The following is a 22,493-nucleotide window of genomic DNA, read 5'->3' on the forward strand; positions in this document are numbered from 1 at the left end:
TGAAATAGTCATTTATCTTCTATGAGCATCTGTCTCTCTTCATTCTCTGTTCATGCAGGTGTTAGGAAGTTAGATTTTGATTGACAGTTACATTTATTCTTTGGAGATAGGGTTGCCACCTATTCTGGAAAAAAATACAGACCTTCCTATATATTTATCTTTTTCCCCCGATTAATAACGTTGGGATCAACCATCATTTGTACAGGCCAGGTCGGTAAAATACCGGTCAGGTGGCAACCCTATTTGGAGGGGGGGCTCCCTTTCCTAGCAGATATATTAGAGCTCAAATATTAGATTCCAATACAAACGAAATCTAACAAAACTGCTGACTTTGTTGTAATACATCTTCTGGACCAAAGGAGCCCCCAAAAGCTATATTAAACCTAACAGTTGCAGAAAGGGGGCAATGAAGATAAACTTGATTATTTCAGAATCTGTACAGCATTTTTATTGATTACATTAAAGAAGACATATTGGATAAGTTAAAAACTCTAACTTTGTAGGCAATTATGAGTAATATATGGTGTTGCTTTTACATGGTGCTAAAAAATTATATTATCTTTAAAAGTAGCCCCTTTGTTGGAGCTCCCTATAGATGTTCTCTGGTCCCTGATGAAGTATGTCTAATACGAAACGCATTGGGCCTAATTAATAAAATATATACTTTCATAATTAAATATTGAGTGGGACTGAATACGTGACCCCCTTATACCGAACTCCGGACCGATTTGCCAACATATATATCAGCAGAGACCAGCAAACAACTCTTCCGTAAGAGAAACACTAACAGCGACTTTACAATAAAGGCTTTACTGCACTATTACAGTTTCTTTTCTAGGTATACAGAATACCGGCTTTCTCTTTAATTACATGCGGCACCAACTTCCGCGATAAGCTAACAAACAAGAGATTTCCTTGTGAGTAGATCCGGTTGTTCTCTCTATTCCCCCTGAAAGGAACACTATATACTGTATTCTTTATTTAGGTACTTGGGCAAAAAACGTACCATTTCCCAGCGCACTGAACCCTGCATTTATTCTCTGGTTTCAAATGAGGGGTGGGCGTGTCCTAACAGTCCCTGAAGAAGCACAGTAGGAGGGGGACACGACAGCCAATCACAATCCTGCAGTCACACAAGCATAGTTTCCTATCAGGTCCTGCTAGCTGCTGATTGGTTCCTGTCCTACAGTACAGTGAGCTGAGAGCCTCCGGCTCTCCTGCACAGCCTGGGAATTCAGGGAACAGGAAGTGGAAGAGAAGAGAGGGACTAGTAGGATTTTTTTTTAGAAATATTCAATAAATGAGCCTGAAACACTATTTTTTTAAACACGATTCTTCTATATCTAAATGAGTATAATGCACTGGTACGTTCTTATTTTTTACACAAAATGTCTCCTTTAAGAAAATGTATTATTTTAGTATGAAGAAGCTTTAACTACTGTATTCATCTTCGCAATAGCTTCCCTTTAAAAATCAATCAAGATTTTCTTAAAAGTGTCGTTGTGGCCAGCTGAAGCCCACAAGTCATGCTATGGGGAGTCCTGCAGAAATCCCATCAGAACTTCCAGCTGTACCACGTGAAACGGCTCATCACATTACTGCGCCTGCGCCTTCGTCTGCCCATTTGTGTTGACGGAAGTGGCCGTGACGTGTCAGTGTTGACGCTGGGGATTGTGGGAGCCCGGAGTGATGGCGGAGTTAAGGGATTGACAGCTCTGGCAGATAGCGGTAGGGAATCATGATACGGGCTTAAACGACAATAATATCAATAGGGTGCAAAGTACCGGGCTCTCGCCCCCTAATTCCCGCCCCTGTTCAGAGGTAGAGGGTTGAGACGAGTCAACATGTCCTCCACCAGCACCATCAGCAGTCCGGAGGCCATCAAAAAGCTTCTGGATAACATGCAGAGTGACCTCCGGGGCTTGTCCATGGAATGCAAGAAGAAGTTCCCCCCCGTGAAAGAGGTAACATCCCCCTATCAGCACTTTATATGGAGGCACTGACTCTCTGACCTGCTATGTGTCACTGCCAGTCTCCTACTATATTCCTTGTGTTACTGATATGATGAACTACAGATACCAGTACAGACTGGGAATCCCGGCAGTGCGTAAATGCACGTCTACAAAGGGAAGGGTAACTTCTTTTTAACGCAAATCTAAATCTAAAATTCTTCTGAATGATAATGTAGTGCAGCTCTATGCAGGCAAAGGCTCATGGGAACTGTAGTTTAAAAAAACGCGTGCATTCTGGAGTATTTCACCTATAGACTCCGAGGTCAGACTGTAGGTTGTTCCTCCTATTTGCACATACTTACCCTTTTTCCAGAGGAGCTCTAGCTTAAAGGATAAGGAAACCTTATCGGAATTCACAGGCACCATCTTCTTCCACGCAATCTTCTTCCTGCTTTGACCGGCGTTTTGGCGCATGCGCAGTAGGAGCATTTCGCCGGTACGGATTTACTGCGCATGCGGCAAAACTCACAAAGTTTTTGTGACTTTTGGCGCATGCAGTAGTAGATCGTACCGGCGAAATGCTCCTACTGCGCATGCGCCGGTCAAAGCAGGAAGAAGATCGCTTGGAAGAAGATGGCGTTGTTGAACTCCGTAGACTGGACCTGCGCAGAAGGGTAAGTAACAAGTTAGGGGCATTTGCCCAGCTTGACAGGTAGGCCAGGGGGGAGGAGGGAGGGTTTTTGCGCCGACTAGGTTTCCTTCTCCTTTAAAGGAGACGTAATCCCCTACCCCCTGCCCTACATAGACCCCCAGCCTAGCTGCTACCCCGGGCAAATGCCCCTAACTTTTTACTTAACCCTCAATGCAGATTCACGGCATCGGTGTTCACAGGCCCCACCTTCTTCGGTCTTCATCTGGTCTTCTTTAGCACTTCGGCAATTTTCGTGACTTTTGGCGCATACGCAGTTGACAAAGGCCCGCCAAACTGTTTCAACTACGCATGCACCAATACAGAACTTACTTCCCAATGAAGACCGAAAAGAGAAGATGGCTGCCGTGAATCTGCACGAATCTGCACCGAGTAAGGGGCATTTCCCCTGGGTCTATGTAGGGTAGGGGGGTAGGGTTTTTTTTTAATAAGGGGTTTATGTCTCCTTTAAAGGGGAACGATTGCAAAAATGAAAATTGAATACAAGCTTCATCATACTGAAAAAAATAAACTTTCTAAATAGAGTCAATTAACAATTCTGTATGTTTTCTGAATTAATCAAGTTTATCTTCACTATCCCTCTCTCAGCATCTGTTTCTCTTCATTGTGTCTTCTTGCAGCAGTTGGGTGTCCAATAAATGATCCGATATATCTTATAGGGGGGCTTCTTTAACTAATGGATGAATTAGAGCTCACTTAAATAACTGATTCCAGTACAAACAAAATCTATCCAAATAACTGCCTTTTGCATAAAATTCTGCTTGTAGAGAGAGACAGGATTTCTGGTAATTTTAATAGAGTGAGCTCTAATACATCTTCTAGGCAATAGGAACCCCCCTATAAGATATATTTGATCATTCATCTGACACCCAAATCCTTAATGAAGACAAAATGAATAGAAACAGATACTGAGAGAGGAATAGTGAAGATAAACTTGATTATTTCAGAAATAGTGCATTATTTTTAATTTATTATATTTAGAAAACTTCTTATTTCAATATGCTGAAGCTTATATTACATTTTAATTTAAAGAAGTAGGCTATAAATGTTGTACATTATGTTTGGTTTTCTGTACCAGCCCAAGGCAACCACAGCCATTTAGCAGAAGATCTGTGCTTTCAAAGATGCCCCAGTAGCTCTTCATCTTCTTTTCTGCTGATTCACTGCATATGCTCTGTGTTGCTGTCACTTACTAAGCTTTTAATATACAATGCATATAGACTATAAATGTCACAATATAAGTCTGATTAGTAATTATTACAGATAATTACTACATGGCAGCACAAAAACCAGTGCAACTAGCATGAGAATTTAATTATCAGCCTTGTAGCCTCAGTTTATATTAGATGCCAACCTAATTTTCTGATGGATAATTTGCTACGATCCCTAAGATTATCTTCTCAACAGCTGCTCAGAGCCCACTGCGTATTTGAGTGTCACAGACACTTTCCAGGATGGTGACAAGCCCTTTACCTATGATTCTATGAAAGAAGCATGGGAGGATGTGGACAATCCTTTTCAGTAATCTTCAGTGTTCAAGCCAAAGAGTGAGATCTCTATAAAGTGCCACACAGTAAACTGGAATGCCTGGATTATGAAACGTAAACTGGGGAGGAAATGATCCATGTAAGGATGGCTTCAAGGTTTTATAGCCCAATTATAGGTAATTAAAAAATACTTTCCTACATCAGTGCCCTACCTTCAATTCTTCAGTCTTCAGATCATATGCATATGCTTCCAGACTATAGACTTACTTTATATGTGAGGGGTGGGGCTATATTACAAAAATAGTTTTTACGAATGCAAAATTAAAATGTGTTTTTGTTCAGTCTTTATGTGCTCTTTAATTTCTTTTTAATTTTTCCTTCAATTTAACCCTTCTTTCTAAGGGCAGACACACACGCAGCTATTGTGGGAGATTAGTCGCCCAACGACAAATCGCTTCTTCGGGCGACTAATCTTCCCGAACTGCCTTCCCGGCAGCTAGAATGAAAATTGCCTGGCAGGATGGTATTCAGAACGCTTTGTTTTCCGAAGTCGCCCGAAGTTGCCTCACAAGGAAACGTTGGGCGACTTCGGAAAGCCAAAGCGATCTGACCGCCATCCCGCCTGCGATTTAGATTCTAGTCGGCGGGAAAGCTTTTCCTGGAGATTAGTCGTCTGAAGAAGAAGTGATTTGTCGCTGGGCAACTGATCTCCCGAAATAGCAGTGTGTCTCTCTCCCTAAACCTCAGTGGGGGTCATTTATCAACACTGGGCAAATTTGCCCATGGGCAGTAACCCTTGCCAACCAATCAAATTTCTGCATTCATTGTTCTACTTGCAGCTGGCTTCAAAAACCTAATCACTGATTGGTTGCTATAGGTAACTGCCCATGGGCAAATTTGCCCAGTGTTGATAAATGAGCCCCAGTATGTCTACTGTAGCAGTCCTTTCATGATCTTTAGCATGCAGATGTATTCTTTTGTTAGAGATTTTTATTGATTTTCATATGCTACCCCATTTTTCATTTTCAACTGTTATTGCCCATCTGTACATTTGTGAATGTGTAACTCCCCATTTTGTCTCTCCCATATATCCCAGTTGTACTAATCCTCCATATGTTGTAATACTACCACATTACAAATGTAATAGTTTTACAGATATTTGTAATGTACTTCGCTGTATTTATCTTTTTGTGTTCTTAGCATTCACTACTAGTTCTAAGTCTTGAAACAATGCAGAAGTGAGTTAACCTATTAATCAGTTGGCTTTTGTTAAATTGTTTCAAAAGTCAGAACAACCAGTGAAGATAATATAAAGAGACATATTCAGTCAGCCACAATCACCAATTTTGTTCATACCTTGTTTTGTAATGGGGGCATTATTGCGCTTGAACAGTAAAGGGCATTCCAAAACAGTGGCCACAAATTAGGAAAACTGAATTGTTATAAATCCCACTTTACACTGTAGTTTTAAAGTTTGATTTAAAGGAGAAGGAATGGCTTCGTACACTTTTGGTCGCCAAATGTTAGGCACCCCAAGTGATTGTATATACTTACCCGAAACCCCGGTCCGGTGCTTCTATAATCAGAAAACTGCACCAGCCCGGGGTTATACCAGTGAGCACCATGGAGCGATCCTCTTATTTCTTCCTCTTTCCTTTCACATTCGCAGTAGAACGAAAAGCCAAACTTTAACTAAAAAGTCAACTATTTTGTTTAACTGCGCATGTGTTTGTCCTGGGAAATTTGAAGAAAGAAGCCGGAAGAGGATCACTCCAAGGTGTTCACTGGTATAACCTCGGGCTGGTGCAGTTTTTTGCTAATAGGAGCCCCGGCCTGGGGTTTCAGGTAAGTAAATACAATCACTTGGGGATGCCTAATATTTGGCACTACCAAGTGTACAAAGCCTTTCCTTCTCCTTTAACTTTAACAATGAAAGGCAGCCCCAGACCATTATTCACCAAACATTACAGTCCGTATCACACATTCAGGCAGGTAGAGTTCCCTTGGCCTCCATCAAACCCAGATTCATCCATCACACTGCCTGAAGGTGCAGTACATCACTCCAGCTGTCACCTGGCATTGCATATGATGATGTTAGGCTTGTGTGCAGCTATTTATTATTATTTGTAAGGTTTAGAATACTTTGTCTTGATTCCCAATGTTATTTGCACAGAGAATCTTATTTATGGGCATATAGTGAGTACTGTGGTTGTTCGATTACTGTGAAACATTATACGTTATAAGGAAATAACTCAAGCTAACTTTCTCCAAAGGAAAGGAGAATCTCTGTCAACTCAGCAAGACTAGGCAAATCATTTTCTAGTAATTCATTCGTGCAATGAACATTTCTTCTACTAGCATTAAACAGATCTGTTTCTAAAAATCTTTATATATGAATATTTCTACTATTGAAAAAGTTATTTAAACAGTGTAAGCCACCAACTTTGTGAGCAGACTCAACATATTCACAGCAAAGCTGCCAAAGCCTGAAAACTGTGCTAAAAAGTAAGTTTAATCTAGTGATTTTTGAAATTAATGAAGAGGTTTTATTCTTAGTGCACAGAACTGTAACATGGTGTTTACCTATGACTGTAGAAGAAAGGATTATATGAGTGTTAGTATGGAAAAAAATTGTTAAGGATTATATTTTTTTTGTGTAAAAAGAGAATAGAACGAGAACAAACATTTCTTTTTTGCTTGGGTGCTGGAGGTTAATATGTGGGCTTATTTTTGTTACTAGTTGCTCAGGAAACAAGTATATTTTGGGTGTTTAACAGTAACTGGTACAAAGGCAGCATAATTATGTGCTTTTTTAATGTCACACAGCAGATTCTTTTCTGTAAAAAAAAATCAGGTCTTACCAAGGAGTTCTTCTTCTTTGTATATGCAGCAGTGTATAGCTTAACCTTCCTTTACAATGGGAATAAAATGTAAAACACCCCCTGTACAGTCACAGGTAGCCATTCAGCAATATTACCAGTCATGTGAACTAGAATGCCTGGTTGTATAACAAAATCTAAAAGTAAACAGGAAAATAAACACAAGTTAGAAGAATTTAAAATAAAGGCTACACAAATATAAACAGGTGGTATCTCTCTCAGAACAGAACAGAAATCTTACAGTGATAGCAGGGTGAAAGGAAATGTATCACCAATTCTATAGGTAATTCAGAGTTGCCAAGTATTTTTGAACTTGGAATGGTTGTCTAGGGTGATGCTAGTCAGTTTCTTGTTCACCATTTGTAAGGGAGAATTACCTTCTGCCTCCACGCCAACGCTGCCCTGCTGTCCAAGATGGCGGCGCCCAGTCCTCCCACGTGGTTCTTCCCAGGCGCGGCACTGTGACGCCAGCGCGTGTTCGCCAGCGTCAGAATGGACGCCGGCACTTGGATGGACGCCAGCGCTTGGATGGACGCCAGCGTCAGAATGCCTGCGCAATTACGCCAGCGAAGTGACGTCATCACGCTATCTTTTGGCGCCAATGGAGGCCTATTTAAGGAGCCTAAAGATCTGCAAACATTGCCCAATTATAGGTTCTACTCCGTGTGTTCCTGGGTGTGCTAGTATATGTTGATTCTTGTTCCTGATCTTGACCCATTGCCTGTTTATCGTTATTGAACTCTTGCCGCCTGAACTGATCTATTTGCCTGGACTTTGACCATTCTTTTGCCTAATCCTATTGTACCGCGAACTGTGCTGAACTTCAGCTTCCTCTTTGGTCTGCTACTCCAGTTTGAGCCTTCGGGCCCTTACACCATTATACAGTTGAATTTTGCTTTAAAAGATAAAAATAAAAACTTGGTAAATAGATAGTATGTCCAAAATAAAACATGTTTCTAATATAGTTAGTTAGCCAAAAATGTAATCTATAAAGGCTGCAGTGAGTGGATGGGGAACATAATAGCCAGAACACTACTTCCTGCTTTTCAGCTCTCTAACTCTGAGTTAGTCAGCGACTTTAAGGGGCCCACATGGGACATAACTGTTCAGTGACTTTGCAATTGATCCTTAGCATTTACCTCAGATTCAGAAGCAAACTGTTATAATCCATGTGCCCCCCCCCCTCAAGTCACTGATTGGTTACTGCCTGGTAATCAATCAATGGAAACCAAGAGAGCTGCAAAGCAGGAAGTAGTGCTCTGTCTATTATATTAGACATCCACTCACTCCAGCCTTTATAATTTAAATTTCTGGCTAACTAACTATATTGAAAACATTTATTTTGCACATCCCATCTATTTAACAGGGGAGTTGATATGTAAATATTTAATTGAGATTGCCCTATGAGGGGCTGTCACATTCAGTCGACTGGCACATAAGGCTTTTGCTTGCAGGAAAACCCTTGCTTTAATTATTTGTGCGGAAGTGCAGTGTTTCAGGGCCGCACCCCTTTACATACATACATACATACATACATACATACAGAAAATATATATATGGTAATCAATTAAAAATGTACATACATAATAGAAAAGTGTATAAATTAGGCGTACAATGATTATGACAGTACACGTAAACCATCCCCACATATGAATAATCCAAGATCAAAAAAAGTGTGTGATGTTGAAATGCAGTCCATGGGAACAAAAAGCATGTTCCAATGCAAAGGTACATAATTGAAAAAAAGTCCATGAAAAAAATAAAAAATGTTTTTAAATTGCAGTCCTTATAAAGTCAGTGAGATAAAATATACGTGAGCAGCAAAAGCCACTGCAAAAACTCGATGAAACAAAGTAACAAGCAGTGAGCAGGAAAGAACTTGGCAAATAATGTATCAACTCCGATATGCAATAGTTATAACTCACCCTGCATGTATAGGAAAGGGAGAAAGGAGTTTTACCTAGCCCTGGGTGATTATTGCGGAAGTTTTCTTATCTGTTAAAAAGGAGAAAACATGGTTAGTGAAAATGAAATACTTCATAGACAACAAGACAAATTGTAATCTTCATTAAGGCCCTTATGACACCTGGATTGGAGTAACCAAATCCAGAAACATTCCCTCTGGAGTATTCAACACTTGTCCTGACCTTGTTTTACCGTCACTTTTTCCAAAATTTGCCAATGGAGTTGTGCCACACGATGCTCTTTTGTGTAAAAATGTCTGGCTAATAAAGCTTCTTTTTTTATTTCTTGTTTTCTTTTATTTCTTTATTACCCGTGGGGTTCAGTGGTGTAGGAGGTGGTTGATAATTCTGTATAGTGGATTTATGTTCATTGCCTAACTTTTATGGGTCTGGATGTTTGACCCACAGATGCCAACCCACATGGGCATTTGATACAGTGCACCACATCATTCGTGTCACACGTAAAGAACCCTTAAATGGTGTGTTTGGTGCCATGTTGTAGGTGTGTGACCATATTACCAGGAATTATACCATTACAATGACCACAGTTCCTGCAAGGAAAAGTACCATTAGAATTACAACTGGTGGAAACATGGCAACCTTGCCTGTATAGGGAACTTGGTTTGATGAGGTCACCAATATTTCTGCCCCGTCTGTATGAAAACATAGGAGAAGATTGGAACAAATGGCCATATTTGGGATCGGTACTTATGATAGCCCAATATTTCAATATGATTTTACTAATAGCTTTAGAATTGCTATCAAAAGATGCAATGAAGGGAATTCCTTTGTGTCTTATTAGGATTCACAATTTTTTTAGAAAGTAACTCTTTCCTAGGGATAGCATGTACACTCATTCTATTAGCCTCAAGGCTGGCTCTGTCGGATCCTTTATCCAAAAACTTGTTCACCGTCTTAGTTCATTCTTAATCATATAAAGCATCAGTGGAGGTAATAAGTCTCACCCTTAATAATTGGCTTTTGGGAAGACCTCTGCACAACCCTGGAGGACGATACGAAGTAGGTCTCAATAAATTGTTTCTGTCCTCAGGTTTAATGTAGACTGAAATATTGAATGTAGCTAAGAAAGTAGCTGTTTGTTATTGAGGATTAGAGAGTTTCCAATATGTGTTTATAAAATGGACTATTTGGCAAGAATCTGGCATATGTTTATAGTACCTATTAACCACATCTAGGGTTGCCACCTGGCCGGTATTTTACCGGCCTAGCTGGTAAAAATGATGGTTAATCTATAGTAAATGTATAGGAAGGCAGGTATTTTTTTCCAGAAAATGTGGCAACCCTAGCTACATTAGTGGAAAGTTTACATTTCAGATTGGATAATTGCCATAAATTATGCTCCATTATGCAAAGCTGTGCTACTTCCAACTTTGTTTCAGTGCCAAAAAAGCCATCCTAATACACTGTAAATCAGGGGCCCTGGTGGGGAAAAATGGTGAAACACATTGGGATCCTGGTAAAGCCAACAGGACCTTGGCTATATTGTGCACTCTTTAGTCTGCAGACTGCCTTATTATCTCCCCAGGCTCACCCCCCCCCCACCCCCTGAGAAGCACATCTATGGTTTAAGTACTTTAGAAAGATGAGACTTTAATTTTTTTTTTGTTGGAAGGGATTCACAAACTTTTATATTTTATTGGGAATAAATTATATGAGCAGCGAAGTAACACTAGTGCTGACACTTTTTTTTTCTCTGTTTTAAGTTAAACTCAGTATTGTGATCTTATTGTGAAAATCCCCAACTACAAATCAAATAAATACTATTTATTTATTGCTATTCCTGCTGAGTAAACAAAGGTTCACCCATTATTTAGAAGCATTATACACTATATTATACACTATAATTTGTTTGCTGGAAGGTACTTGTTATTAGAGGCCATGAATGATTTTACCTCATTAGTGTAATAACTAGGGATGTACCGAATCCAGGATACGGTTAGGGATTGGGCCTGGATTCAGTCTTCTGCCCCGCCGTACCGAATCCGAATTTGTGTATGCAAATTAGGGGCGGAAGGGGAAGTCGCATGACTTTTTTCACAAAACAAGGTAGTAAAAATGTTTTCCCCTTCCCACCACTGCATAGGATTCAGATTCAATTCGGTATTCAGCAAATCTTTCGCGAAGGATTCAGGGGTTTCGGCCGAATCCAAAATAGTTGATTTTGTGCAATCCTATTAATAACAACGCTATCAATAAATCTACATCAACGTAACACCCCCTATCCATAGCATCCTATACCAATATGCTCTGTAGAATAGTGGTGAGCATTGCTATAATCAATCATTGTGCCTTGGGTTCAGTAGTTGGTGTAAAAAATGCAAGAAAGATCTACATCTCCCGTTTTATGCATTGACGCTTTTTTTGTTTTTTGTTCTATGTTGGGATTTTATTCCCCAAAAATAAAAAGTTTCCAGGCTTTCGGTAGTTAGCTTTTTATTTTATTGAAAAAACATGCCTGTTAAAAAAAAAAAATCCTGCACAATAAAGAAGGGAAAAATGCAATCACTGTATAAAAGGAGTTGTTTTTTGTGTTCCCTGTCCTTTAGTTATGAAATGCCTTTCTTGGTAGAATGCATTTATTGCTGCCGTCTTGCTAAAAAGTTAGAAAAAAAACTAAAACTGCTTTCCACGCCACTGGAAAAAAGGATATGAAACATTTTATAACAGAAGCTTGACATGGGGGAGTCTTAAAAATCTATTTGAGATGTGACCCATTGAGGCCTGTGGGTTTTTTCTGAGGCAAGTTGTTGAGGCAAAATTTCAGAAGCAGTGGGACAAGTCCACATACCTCCCAACTGTCCCGTTTTTGACAGCTCAACCCACAGTCCATGGTTTGTTACTGAAATGTCCCAAGTTTCTCTCCTGCACTATACAGCCAGAAAAAATACAAAGTTTCTAACTTAATTGGCTTTTGGTAGAGAACCCAGAATAGATACTTAGATACTTTTGTAACATTTTAAGGTCTCTTGAGGAAACTGATTTGTATCTTAAAGGGCAATTTACCTTCTTTAGCAAAATATATGCTCAGATTATTAGAATGCAGTACTTGCTACATTAATGCTCCTTCTGTCTCTTCCAGGCTGCAGAATCAGGAATAGTTAAGGTGAAAAACATAGCAGCAAGGAGTCCTGATGTACTGACAGGTAAATATTAACATAAGGAATTGCATATATTTACTTTCTGCCTCATTACAGCCAGTCTTTAGAAATGTCTATTTTCAATTCAGGAAAGCTTTTCCTCATGTTTTTGTCAATAAGACTTCATAAACCCTTTATCGTTTTTTCCAGTCTGAAAAATGACTGCTCGAGATTTCTCTTTCCTAACTTCTAGACATTATGTTCAGTATTTATATACAGTGTATATATATATATATATATATATATATATATATATATATATATATATATATATATATATATATATATATATATATATACATAAATACACACACACACACACACAGACTTTCTTTTTTTACATGTTCCACATTTTGACGTGTATTGCATTGTGTTAAAATTTCATTGTGACTTCCTTATGGAATTTTATGAAGAGTAATGCAAGTGCAGTCCAATTGGTTATTTGGTTTGTATAATTTTTAAATGCTTTTTAGCAGCCTAAGGCATGATGCTCCACATGATGTAAAGAACCCTTATCAAGAAAGCCCCAGGTTCTAATCATTGTGGATACTAGGAGCCATACTGCAAACATTTTCTTCCATTTTGCAGAGCACAGCGTAGACATGTCAACATTTGGCAGTTCCATTCGGAATCATTTTAATTTTTGGATTGTAAGTGCATACTTGTGACTAAAGGTGGCCATACATGGTACGATCACTCTTTCTATTGTGTGCATGAATGAGCGAAAGCAACATGTAGTAAAGAGAAGCTCTGCATTTTCTCATTTACTGATGCACCTTCACTGGTCAACGTGATGAATCAGTAGTTCAAATATTGAATACTGAGAAGCTATATCACCCAATCATACTATAGTATGTAATATGCTAAATTATATCTGAGCCAGTATCATAATTCTTTATGCTTTAAACCTGTCAACAATCTAGTTATTCTCAAATCAACATCTAAATTAATCTTAAAGTAACAATATAACACAGTTTTAGAAAAGTATATGACTTATATGCCTCTATTTTTATTTAAAAAAGCCAAACCATTACATATCCATAACTGTAGCTGGCCAGCCTGAAACTCCTCAGTCATCATAATAGATGTAAAATTAACAGTATGCACCCCTTCAGATCATTAAGTAAAAAAAAAACGTTTGTATGCCTTATTTCATCTAGAAGAAAAGTAAAAGAACATGTATCCTATATTATATTATATACTGTACTTAGGACTCCTCAAAGTCCAAAATTGCCTACTTTAGTTTTTTTTCAGCAGCTGCTGTTATATTGATATACCAATTTAGGCACCTGAAATTTATATAAATTAATAACACACTTTGGGGAGTAAGAGAAATAGGAGAGTTGGGTATTTTGTTACTTATTATTGTTAATTATGTAAAACTTTGCCCCCCTCCGCTATATATGAGGCCCCTGAAATGTTGTATGTTTCACAACTGATTTGACAGACTGCTTAATTAAGCTTAATCAGGCTTCTAATATAATGATCAAAGTGTTGCTTAGAACAGAATACATTTCTGTGCATTTAACCAAGTTCTTTTCAACTTGTAGTGGTTGGGTGCATACAGTGGAAGCCAATGCATGGGTGGTGTGAACTGTAAAATACATGATTTCAGGGTTGGAAAGGGTATGACCATGCTTTGGGAATGGTTATATGATGAAAAAGAATGCTGTGGAGTACTTTAAAATACTCTAGTTCCTCTTTAAAATATTTTTAGATACATAGTTTTCAATCCATGAACTGATGTGTTGTGGTTTGGTGTTGTAGTATAATAAAAGTAATTAATTTTCTTATTTTTATGCAAGCTTTGAAGGAGAGCAGTTCTGAAGTAGTCCAGCCCTTCCTCATGGGCTGCGGAACAAAAGAACCGAAAATAACCCAGCTTTGCCTTGCTGCTATCCAGAGACTCATGTCGCATGAAGTGGTGTCTGAGGTACGGTGATCACAGATCAGGGTACTTCTCCTTTCCTTAGGGGAAACAAGATGCCAAAGTCAGGAAGAAGTGAGTGGAACAAGCAAACCTCTAATTGCATTAGTGTTGCACATTTCAGGGTCATAGTGGAATTTGTGCATATTAGAGGGATTGCTTAGCTGAAATATATGAATTTATGTATGTTATTTCCCACCGGGTGATATGTCTGCCCTATAAAGCTACACTAATCATAACCTACCATGGAGTTTGGTGTTTGGTTAAGGTATTCCCGGAAACCACAAGTGATTTGTTTTAAAATCATCTATTATTTATATAGTTCTTTCTGCAGTTCATTGCAGAGGGTATACATTTTTTTTTCCACCGTTAGAGTTTGCAGTCTTTTTTACACCCCTCATTCTTATGTGCCTGCATTCTGTGAACATATGGAGCAAGCTCGTATATATTTAGTAGTGTGGCGATACTTCCCCCCTCCCCACACACACACCCACCAACGACCCACAATTGCCGGGTCTGCTTCATCTATAGTTAATCCACTGGTGGGACTAACTACAAATTGAAGTTTGTGTCTCCCTTTTGGGACGTAATCGCAAGTGCCTAAGTTATGCTTATTGTCTGGTTTCACATATGCAGACATTGTGTCAAGTACGGCTCCCTTAATTCATAACAAGTGCTAAGCTCCCTGGTCACAGCTCACTCTTCTGCCTGTAGCAGCCACCTTTCGCTGCTCCGAAGCCGCCAGGTCTTAACTTGAGAGGTGCAAAGCAGATGTTCTGAAGGAGCAAAGGGGTATGTGCGTTTCCAAGGTATTAGACAAAAGGCAACCGTTCAGGCAGTAGATGAAAATCATAGTCAGACAGGCCAGGGTCGGTATGGGCAGAGTTCAAGCATGGTCAGACAGGCAGTGGTCGGTACAGGCGTGGTTCAAGCAAGGCGAATCATGCCGGGTCAGTACTGGCAGCGTTCAGAGAATAATCAGGCAGGCAAGGCCCAATATAGGTAGAGTTCAGGATATAGATCAATATAAATCGCACCCAGATACCCAGTTTGGCCGCAAAGTCCCCTTAAATAATTTAATTTTGACCAAACGAACGTGATGACGGCATGTGAACAGTGTGTAAAACCCGGAAGTGCGGCCACGCGCGCCCTAGACCACCAGGGTGAGTTATTACACATTGGCTTTACATTGTGTAGTAAAGGAACCTATATATAAAAACACTCCTTGAGGTCATGGCCAAACAACTTGTATTATATTCATCAAATATGAAAAAGAAAAGGCTTATTACAACCATCTCTACGTGATCTTGGCAGTGGAAAATATGCCTTTAATGTATGACTGTGCTACTTTCTGCCTTTCATGCACACATTTTGAGCTCCATTTACAAAATGTTGTTGAAGTTTTGGAATTTTTGGAGTTATTTTTGTGTGTGGAAAATAGTTGTTCAAATCCTGCACTGGGCACAATCACTCCTTAGGGAACAATCGCATAGGACTGGTAGTGTATTAGCTAAACACTTCTTATTGTTACTGTAATTATCTTTGGGTTTTTTTTTTTTTTGCTTTTTTTAAAAACATAAGGCACATGTCAGATGTGATGATTTTTTGAAAAACGTCGGTCATTGCCTCCCATCGATCTGGAAATATAATATTTCTAAAATTGTTAGGTTGAGGTACAGTATATATTATTTGGTGAGTTCTCAGCTCTAACAAATTGAGTCTATTTTAGCTGGAAAATTGATTCTGAGGGAAACTCATGGAATTGCTAGATTAAACTCATGGAATTGCTAGATTAAGTTCTTCTTTGATATGTATCATTGTCTACATCACCAAAACCATTGTCCTCTTTTAGAAACACCCAAAACATTTGTTCCTACTGTAATATAAATGATACAAGTCTTCCATAAGGTAATATTTTCAATAAAGTCAGTGACAGATGTTTTGCTGCCACACTTTTACAGAAAAGCTATGCCATTAAATGTAAACATTAAATATACACATTTTGCAGGGTGCTGCTGGTAATATCATCAACATGTTGTGGCAGCTGATGGAATATGGCCTTGAGGAACTTAAGCTGCTTCAGACTGTTCTTGTCCTTCTAACAACCAACACAGTAGTCCACGATGAATCCCTTTCAAAGGTAATTGCTTTCAAATTTAGTGATCATCAAATGTGATCTATCTTTGTAAACTGATGGGAACTTAAATGTCATATTTGGAAAAAGTTCTTAGCAATGCTTAATGAAGAGGACAAACACTTCCAAAATATATAGTTATTAAATAATTTTGCACTATGACACTGTTTAATAAAATATTGCATACTGTTGTGTTGTACATTTGATCTTAATTGAAGGGGAAACAACAAAAACTGACTAATGGTTTTAGAGTTATTTGGGAGGGGGTAGATTTATAGTTAATGTTAGAGCTTACTCCTTAGAGAAGTATATGAAGATATAATGTATATATTTGTTGGAAAAACACAAATAAAAAGAAAATCCTGTCTCTCTACATGAATTTGTGCAAAAGGCAGTTATTTTGTTAGATTGTGTTTGTACTGGAATCAGTTATTTGAGTGAGCTAGGAAAGGGAGCCCCCCTCCTATAAAATATATTGGATCATTCATCTGACACCCAACTGCTGCATGAAGACAGAATGAAGAGAAACAGATGCTGAGAGAGGGATAGTGAATATAAACTTGATTATTTCAGAAACAATGCAGAATTTTTAATGGATTGTATTTAGAAAGTTTCTTACTTCAGTATGAGGAAGCTATCCTTTTCCCTATAGTTCCCTTTTAATTTACCAGAGACCAGCCAAGAAAAACATGGGGGTGTCCACTGTGGAACATTTAAGGACAGGACCATAACACCCATTGGCTAGGAGTTTCTTAGGACCCTTGCATATACGGAAGTAGTTGTCCAACAGTTACAGCAGGCAGTGCAGAGTATATTGAAAATTGGCCAGCTGTTGACATACATACATTATATAAGACAGCAAATGTATAATTTTGTTAATTCACAATAAATGTTTCTTCCACTCTGGATAATTCACCATAGAGCTTACAGTGAAATTATTTATCTTATTATGTTTACATAGCACCAACTAATTCCACAGCACTTATGATTTTGTACATCATTGAAATCACTCCCTGGCCCAGATGGATCCACAATCTAAAATCCTTCAAATTTGCATATACTATGGTCTGTTTTATCAGGAGCCAGTACAACTTCCTGTATGTTTTTTGAGTTTAGGGAGAAACATACAGTCATGAGGCCTTTTCCTGGCTGCAATTAAACCTAGTGCTACATGGCAGCAGTGCTAACCTTTGCTCCACAGAGCTGCTCACTTAGCAATTTGTTTTGTGGACAATATCAATCAATTGGATGAGAACAAGTATAGCCGTTCTTTCCATTAACATTCATGAAGGTTTGCTATACTTAGGTCGATTCCTATTGTCCAGAATGGGAAGGGATAGGTGATCATTTCACATGACTTGCCAGTGCTGCTTTTTCTGCTACTTTAATGAAAGTAAAATCTTACTAAGAGCACCTTTTGTAAATGGATGCTGTGCTTGTTCCAGGCAATTGTCCTCTGCTTTCGACTTCACTTCACAAAAGATAATATAACTAACAATACTGCTGCAGCTACAGTGAGACAAGTTGTGACTGTGGTATTTGAGAGGATGGTGGCTGAAGATGAACGTCACAAAGGTAATGTAAACTGTAATATAGGGTAAAGGTAAAAATTATTTGGTTTTGGGTTTTTGAATTAAAAATGCATTTTACCACACATGGAATACGCTATAAGACTTAGAATATATGTTTTGTTAACATATATTTTGCTCTTATTTTTTACATCCATCAGTGTTTTCTTACTGCTGTGGTATAAAGTCCAGATAAATATATCAAAATACCTTTTTAGTAATGATTGTTTTGAATTTTTAATGCTGTCCTTTTCTTTGCTTGAAGATGCAGTGGAGCAACTGGTACCTGTCACTGGAAACAGCAACAGAAGATCTGTCAGTACTTTAAAACCTTGTGCTAAGGATGCATACATGCTCTTCCAGGTATTAACTGGTTTTTCTTCTTAGTGTACAGAATTATTATTTAGAATATGTATTTTGTTACCTCTTGTCTTCCATATGCTATTCACAAACAAATCTCAATACAAGTATGGGACCTGTTATCCAGAAGGCTCGGGATACCTTTATACCTTAAGTCTACTAGAAGATCATGTAAAAATTAAGTAAAAACAACAAGCTGGTTTTGCTTCCAATAAGGATTAATCATATCTTAGTTTGGATCAAGTACCAGGTAGTGATTTAATATTACAGAGAAAGGGGAAATCATTTTTAAAAAATTTGGATTATTTCTTTGGATTATTTCTTTATAATGGAGTCAATGGGAGCCATTCTGTAATTCTGAGTTTTCTGCAGATTTGGTTTCCGGATAATTTCACTTTTTTTTTTTTTTAACTTTCAACAAACAGCTTGTCTAAATCACCCTCCTGTTTCATGCTTTTCATTCAGATATTTATTATTATTAAGGTTACATAAGAAATAGTTGTTTGTTAAATATAGCAATATATATTTTCTCATAAATCAATATTAAAATATTTTCCGTGCAACAGAATGCAAACAATACTTTTATGGATGTAGATCCCAATGGTACAGCATCACTAAAATTAGACCTTGCATTAGTAAAGTATGAGCACGAATCCAGGATTCGGTTCGGGATTCGGCCAGGATTCGGCCTTTTTCAGCAGGATTCGGATTCGACCGAATCCTTCTGCCCGGCCGAATTGAATCCTATGTAGCATATGCAAATTAGGGGCAGAGAAGGAAATCGTGTGACTTTTTGTAACAAAACAAGGAAGTAAAAAATGTTTTCCCCTTCCCACCCATAATTTGTATATGCAAATTCGGATTTGGTTTGGTATTCGGCCGAATCCTTCACGAAGGATTCGGGGGTTCGGCCGAATCCAAAATAGTGGATTCGGTGCATCCCTAATTGATATGTATTCCTACCATAGCTTTGGCAAAGCTGAACCACTGTAATACTTAACTTTCTTCTACCTGCCAAAAAAAGTGTCATAAATTATGACAAATTATAAATAATAAATATATTTATAATAAATTATAATCTATTATTATACATATATTATATTTATAAATTATGACTCCTAATGTAATGTTTTTTTTATCATTGTCACTTTTGAGAATCCTTGTTAACCACTTAATTCAGCTGGTATTCGAATACTTATTCTATATTTTCTCTGACAGGTAGGGCATATTCATGTTGTTAGGCCTAGTTATTTTACAGCATTTCATTTGGGGTGCAACTTTGTTTTCCCTAGGATCTGTGTCAGTTAGTAAATGCTGATGCCCCCTACTGGCTGGTGGGTATGACAGAAATGACACGGACATTTGGTCTAGAACTTTTGGAATCGGTCCTTAATGACTTTCCACAGGTGTTTTTACAGGTAAGAAAGTATGACCTTATTGTGTATTCGTGCTGAAAATGTAAGTCTGCACTTTCTACTAGATAGATACCCCATGTATAAGAAATATATATGCATTTTCTGAGCGCATCCCACAGCTTAGAAATTTCAAAGAAACATACACCATGACTTATTGATGTTTTTGTCACATACAAAAACCATTGTTTTTTTTAGTATTGGATCCTTTGGCTTTAAAGGGTCATGCATTATGGTTTTGGCTTAAAGGGGTGGTTCACCTTTAAAGGAATTGTTCAGTGTAAAAATAAAAACTGTGTAAATAGATAGGCTGTGCAAAATAAAAAATGTTTCTGATATAGTTAGTTAGCCAAGTATGTAATGTATAAAGGTTGGAGTGACTGGATGTGTAACATAATAGCCAGAACACTACTTGCTACTTTTCAGCTCTCTTGATTTACACTGACTGGGTACCAGGCAGTAACCAATCAGAGACTTGAGGGGGGCCACATGGGTCATATCTGTTGCTTTTGAATCTGAGCTGAATGTGGAGGATCAATTACAAACTCACTGAACAGAAATGTACCATGTGGCCCCCCCTTCAAGTCGCTGACTAACTCAGAGTTATAGAGCTGAAAAGCAGGAAGTCGTGTTCTGGCTATTATGTTAGACATCCAGTCACTCCAGCCTTTATACATTACAGTTTTGGCTAACTAACTATATTAGAAACATTTTTTTTATTTTGCACAGACTATCTATTTACCCTGTTTTTATTTTCACCCTGAACTGTTCCTTTAAGGTAATTTTTAGTATGTTATTGAATGGCCAATTCTAAGCAACTTTTGAATTGGTTTTCATTGTTTATTTTTTATACTTATTTTTCTTCTGACTCTTTGCTGCTTTCAAATGGGCGTTGATGCCCCTTCTAAAAAGCAAATGCTCTGTAAGGCTTTAAATGTATTGTTATTGCTAATTTTTATTATTCATCTTTTTATTCAGGCCTCTCCTATTCATATTCCAGTCCCTTATTCAAATCAGTGCATGGTTGCTAAGGGAATTTGGACCTTAGTAACCAGACTGTTTAAAATGCTAATTGAAGAGCTGCTGAATAAAAAGCTAAATAACACAAAAAAAAATCAAAAAATCAAAACCAATTCAGAATATCCCTCTCTACACCATACTTAACATTAACTCAAAGGTGAACAAACCCTTTAAAGTGGACCTGTCAACCAGATACAAAAAGCTGTATAATAAAAGTCCTTTTCAAATTAAACATGAAATCCAATTTCTATTTTTATGAAAGCATTCATAGCTGTTGTAAGCTTATTTAAAAATCTCAGCTGTCAATCAAATATGGTCTGCCCCTCCTCTATGCCTTAGGCAAGACTTGCCTTAATAACAGTGTCCACAAAATGGCTCCTGCCTGCTTGCTTATAATTATGAATTCCCAGACTGAAGGAAACAAGATTCAAATAACTTACTGTATATAGTGTAATTAAAGTTGATTTTGCTTGACTGATGTGATAAAATAGGATTTTGAATAATTCTTTTGGGTGACGGGTCCCCTTATTTAATGCTGTGTCAGTTCAGTTGACAGTTGGCATTCTGATTCTAAAAAAATAATTGCTTGGAATTTCTTATGTACATCTAGGATTACCCACAATGAACTTAACGATTCTAAAATTGTGTAAATCTTCTCAGCTTTACAACTAGATAGCCTAAATCGTATTTGTATTTCAATAAATGACAAATCTATGTTAAGTTCTGCTTCACCTACAGTTTGTCCTTAACACCCCATGTTGTGCATAGATGTTAGTGTTTGTTAGTACTTTCAGATTATAAAACTATATGAATAATAAAACAATAGGAAATAAAAAACATGTTTCTGTATTTTTTGCAGCATCAAGAATTTAGTTTCCTGCTTAAGGAAAGAGTTTGCTCTCTTGTGATTAAGCTGTTTTCACCAAATATTAAGTTTCGGCAAGGCTCCAACAGCAACTCTTCACCAGCTCCAGTTGAGAAGCCATATTTTCCAATCTGTATGCGTCTCCTCAGAGTTGTGTCTGTCCTGATTAAGCAATTCTACAGTCTTTTGGTAAGGTTGTAAAAAGTTTATATTTAGCAAAGGTATAAATATTTTTTTTCCGATATATTCCCTTGTTAAATGTTCTGTGCAAATATAATTTTATTGCTTGCAATTTGCTATATTTGTGATCTAAAAACGATGAAAATTCAAGAGCATGAAAAAAGGTAATGATGGTGGGGTTAAAAACCCAGTAGCTGATAAGGGAGGAAGTGAAACTTTTGGGCAATAATACACGGGGAGATTTGTCAGGCATTGTAAAATTGCTTTCCCAATGGCAATAATGTAAATCACTGGTGGGATTGTTTCCATTCATGAATTATTTTTTTTTTTAGAAGTGCTCCCCAGAAAATAACTCTGAAGAAGATTGCAGAAACTTTGAGTGGCTAAAACAGTCATGTAGAAATTATTATTATAATAATAATTATAGCATACCCTTACCAAAGCTGGGGTAAGGCTTCCTTTGGGGTGGGGGGGGGGGGGCTTCCTCAGTATTGTGGCAAGGCTGACTGGAAAGAAGAGTTACTGGGACTATAGAATCTCCAAAAAGTTAGGGTAAGGACACACGGGAAGATTCGGGGAGATTAGTAGCACCGGTGACAAATCGCCTCTTCTTTGGACGACAACCTCCCCAAAATTGTCTTCCCCTACCTTCCCGCCGGCTATAATTAAAAATCGCCAGCGGGATGACACTCGCAGCACTTCGTTTTCCGAAGTCATCTGAAGTTTCCTCGTGAGGCAATTAAGGGCGACTTCGGAAAACGAAGTGCTCAGAGTCCCTGCCCCCAGACGATTTTCTTTTTTTGTCGGCGGAAGGCAGATCAAGGAGATCAGTCGCCCTAAAGAAGAGGAAATTTGTCACCTGGCGACTAATCTCCCCG

At 38.1% G+C, this 22,493-nt stretch overlaps 1 protein-coding gene across 10 annotated transcripts in view; it reads left to right on the forward strand.

Moving 5' to 3' along the window:
• Positions 1-1,615: 1,615 nt before the first annotated feature.
• Positions 1,616-22,493, forward strand: part of mon2.S (MON2 homolog, regulator of endosome-to-Golgi trafficking S homeolog) — a 63,907-nt gene continuing 43,029 nt past the window's right edge. For 4 of the 10 annotated variants that reach the window (XM_041588649.1, XM_041588651.1, XM_041588650.1 and 1 more), the window contains exons 1-8: positions 1,618-1,964; positions 12,092-12,155; positions 13,955-14,082; positions 16,085-16,216; positions 17,656-17,785; positions 18,044-18,141; positions 19,431-19,556; positions 21,430-21,624. In XM_041588649.1, coding sequence (XP_041444583.1) covers positions 1,845-1,964; positions 12,092-12,155; positions 13,955-14,082; positions 16,085-16,216; positions 17,656-17,785; positions 18,044-18,141; positions 19,431-19,556; positions 21,430-21,624 — 993 coding nt within the window. In that variant the 5' untranslated portion in view covers positions 1,618-1,844. Of the gene's footprint in view, positions 1,965-4,068; positions 4,325-12,091; positions 12,156-13,954; positions 14,152-16,084; positions 16,217-17,655; positions 17,786-18,043; positions 18,142-19,430; positions 19,557-21,429; positions 21,625-22,493 lie in introns of those variants that run through there. The other 6 variants (XM_041588653.1, XM_018256036.2, XM_018256037.2 and 3 more) reach the window with 4 other exon arrangements.

The sequence above is a fragment of the Xenopus laevis genome, chromosome 3S, assembly GCF_017654675.1.
Source record: "Xenopus laevis strain J_2021 chromosome 3S, Xenopus_laevis_v10.1, whole genome shotgun sequence".
Lineage (NCBI taxonomy): Eukaryota > Metazoa > Chordata > Amphibia > Anura > Pipidae > Xenopus > Xenopus laevis.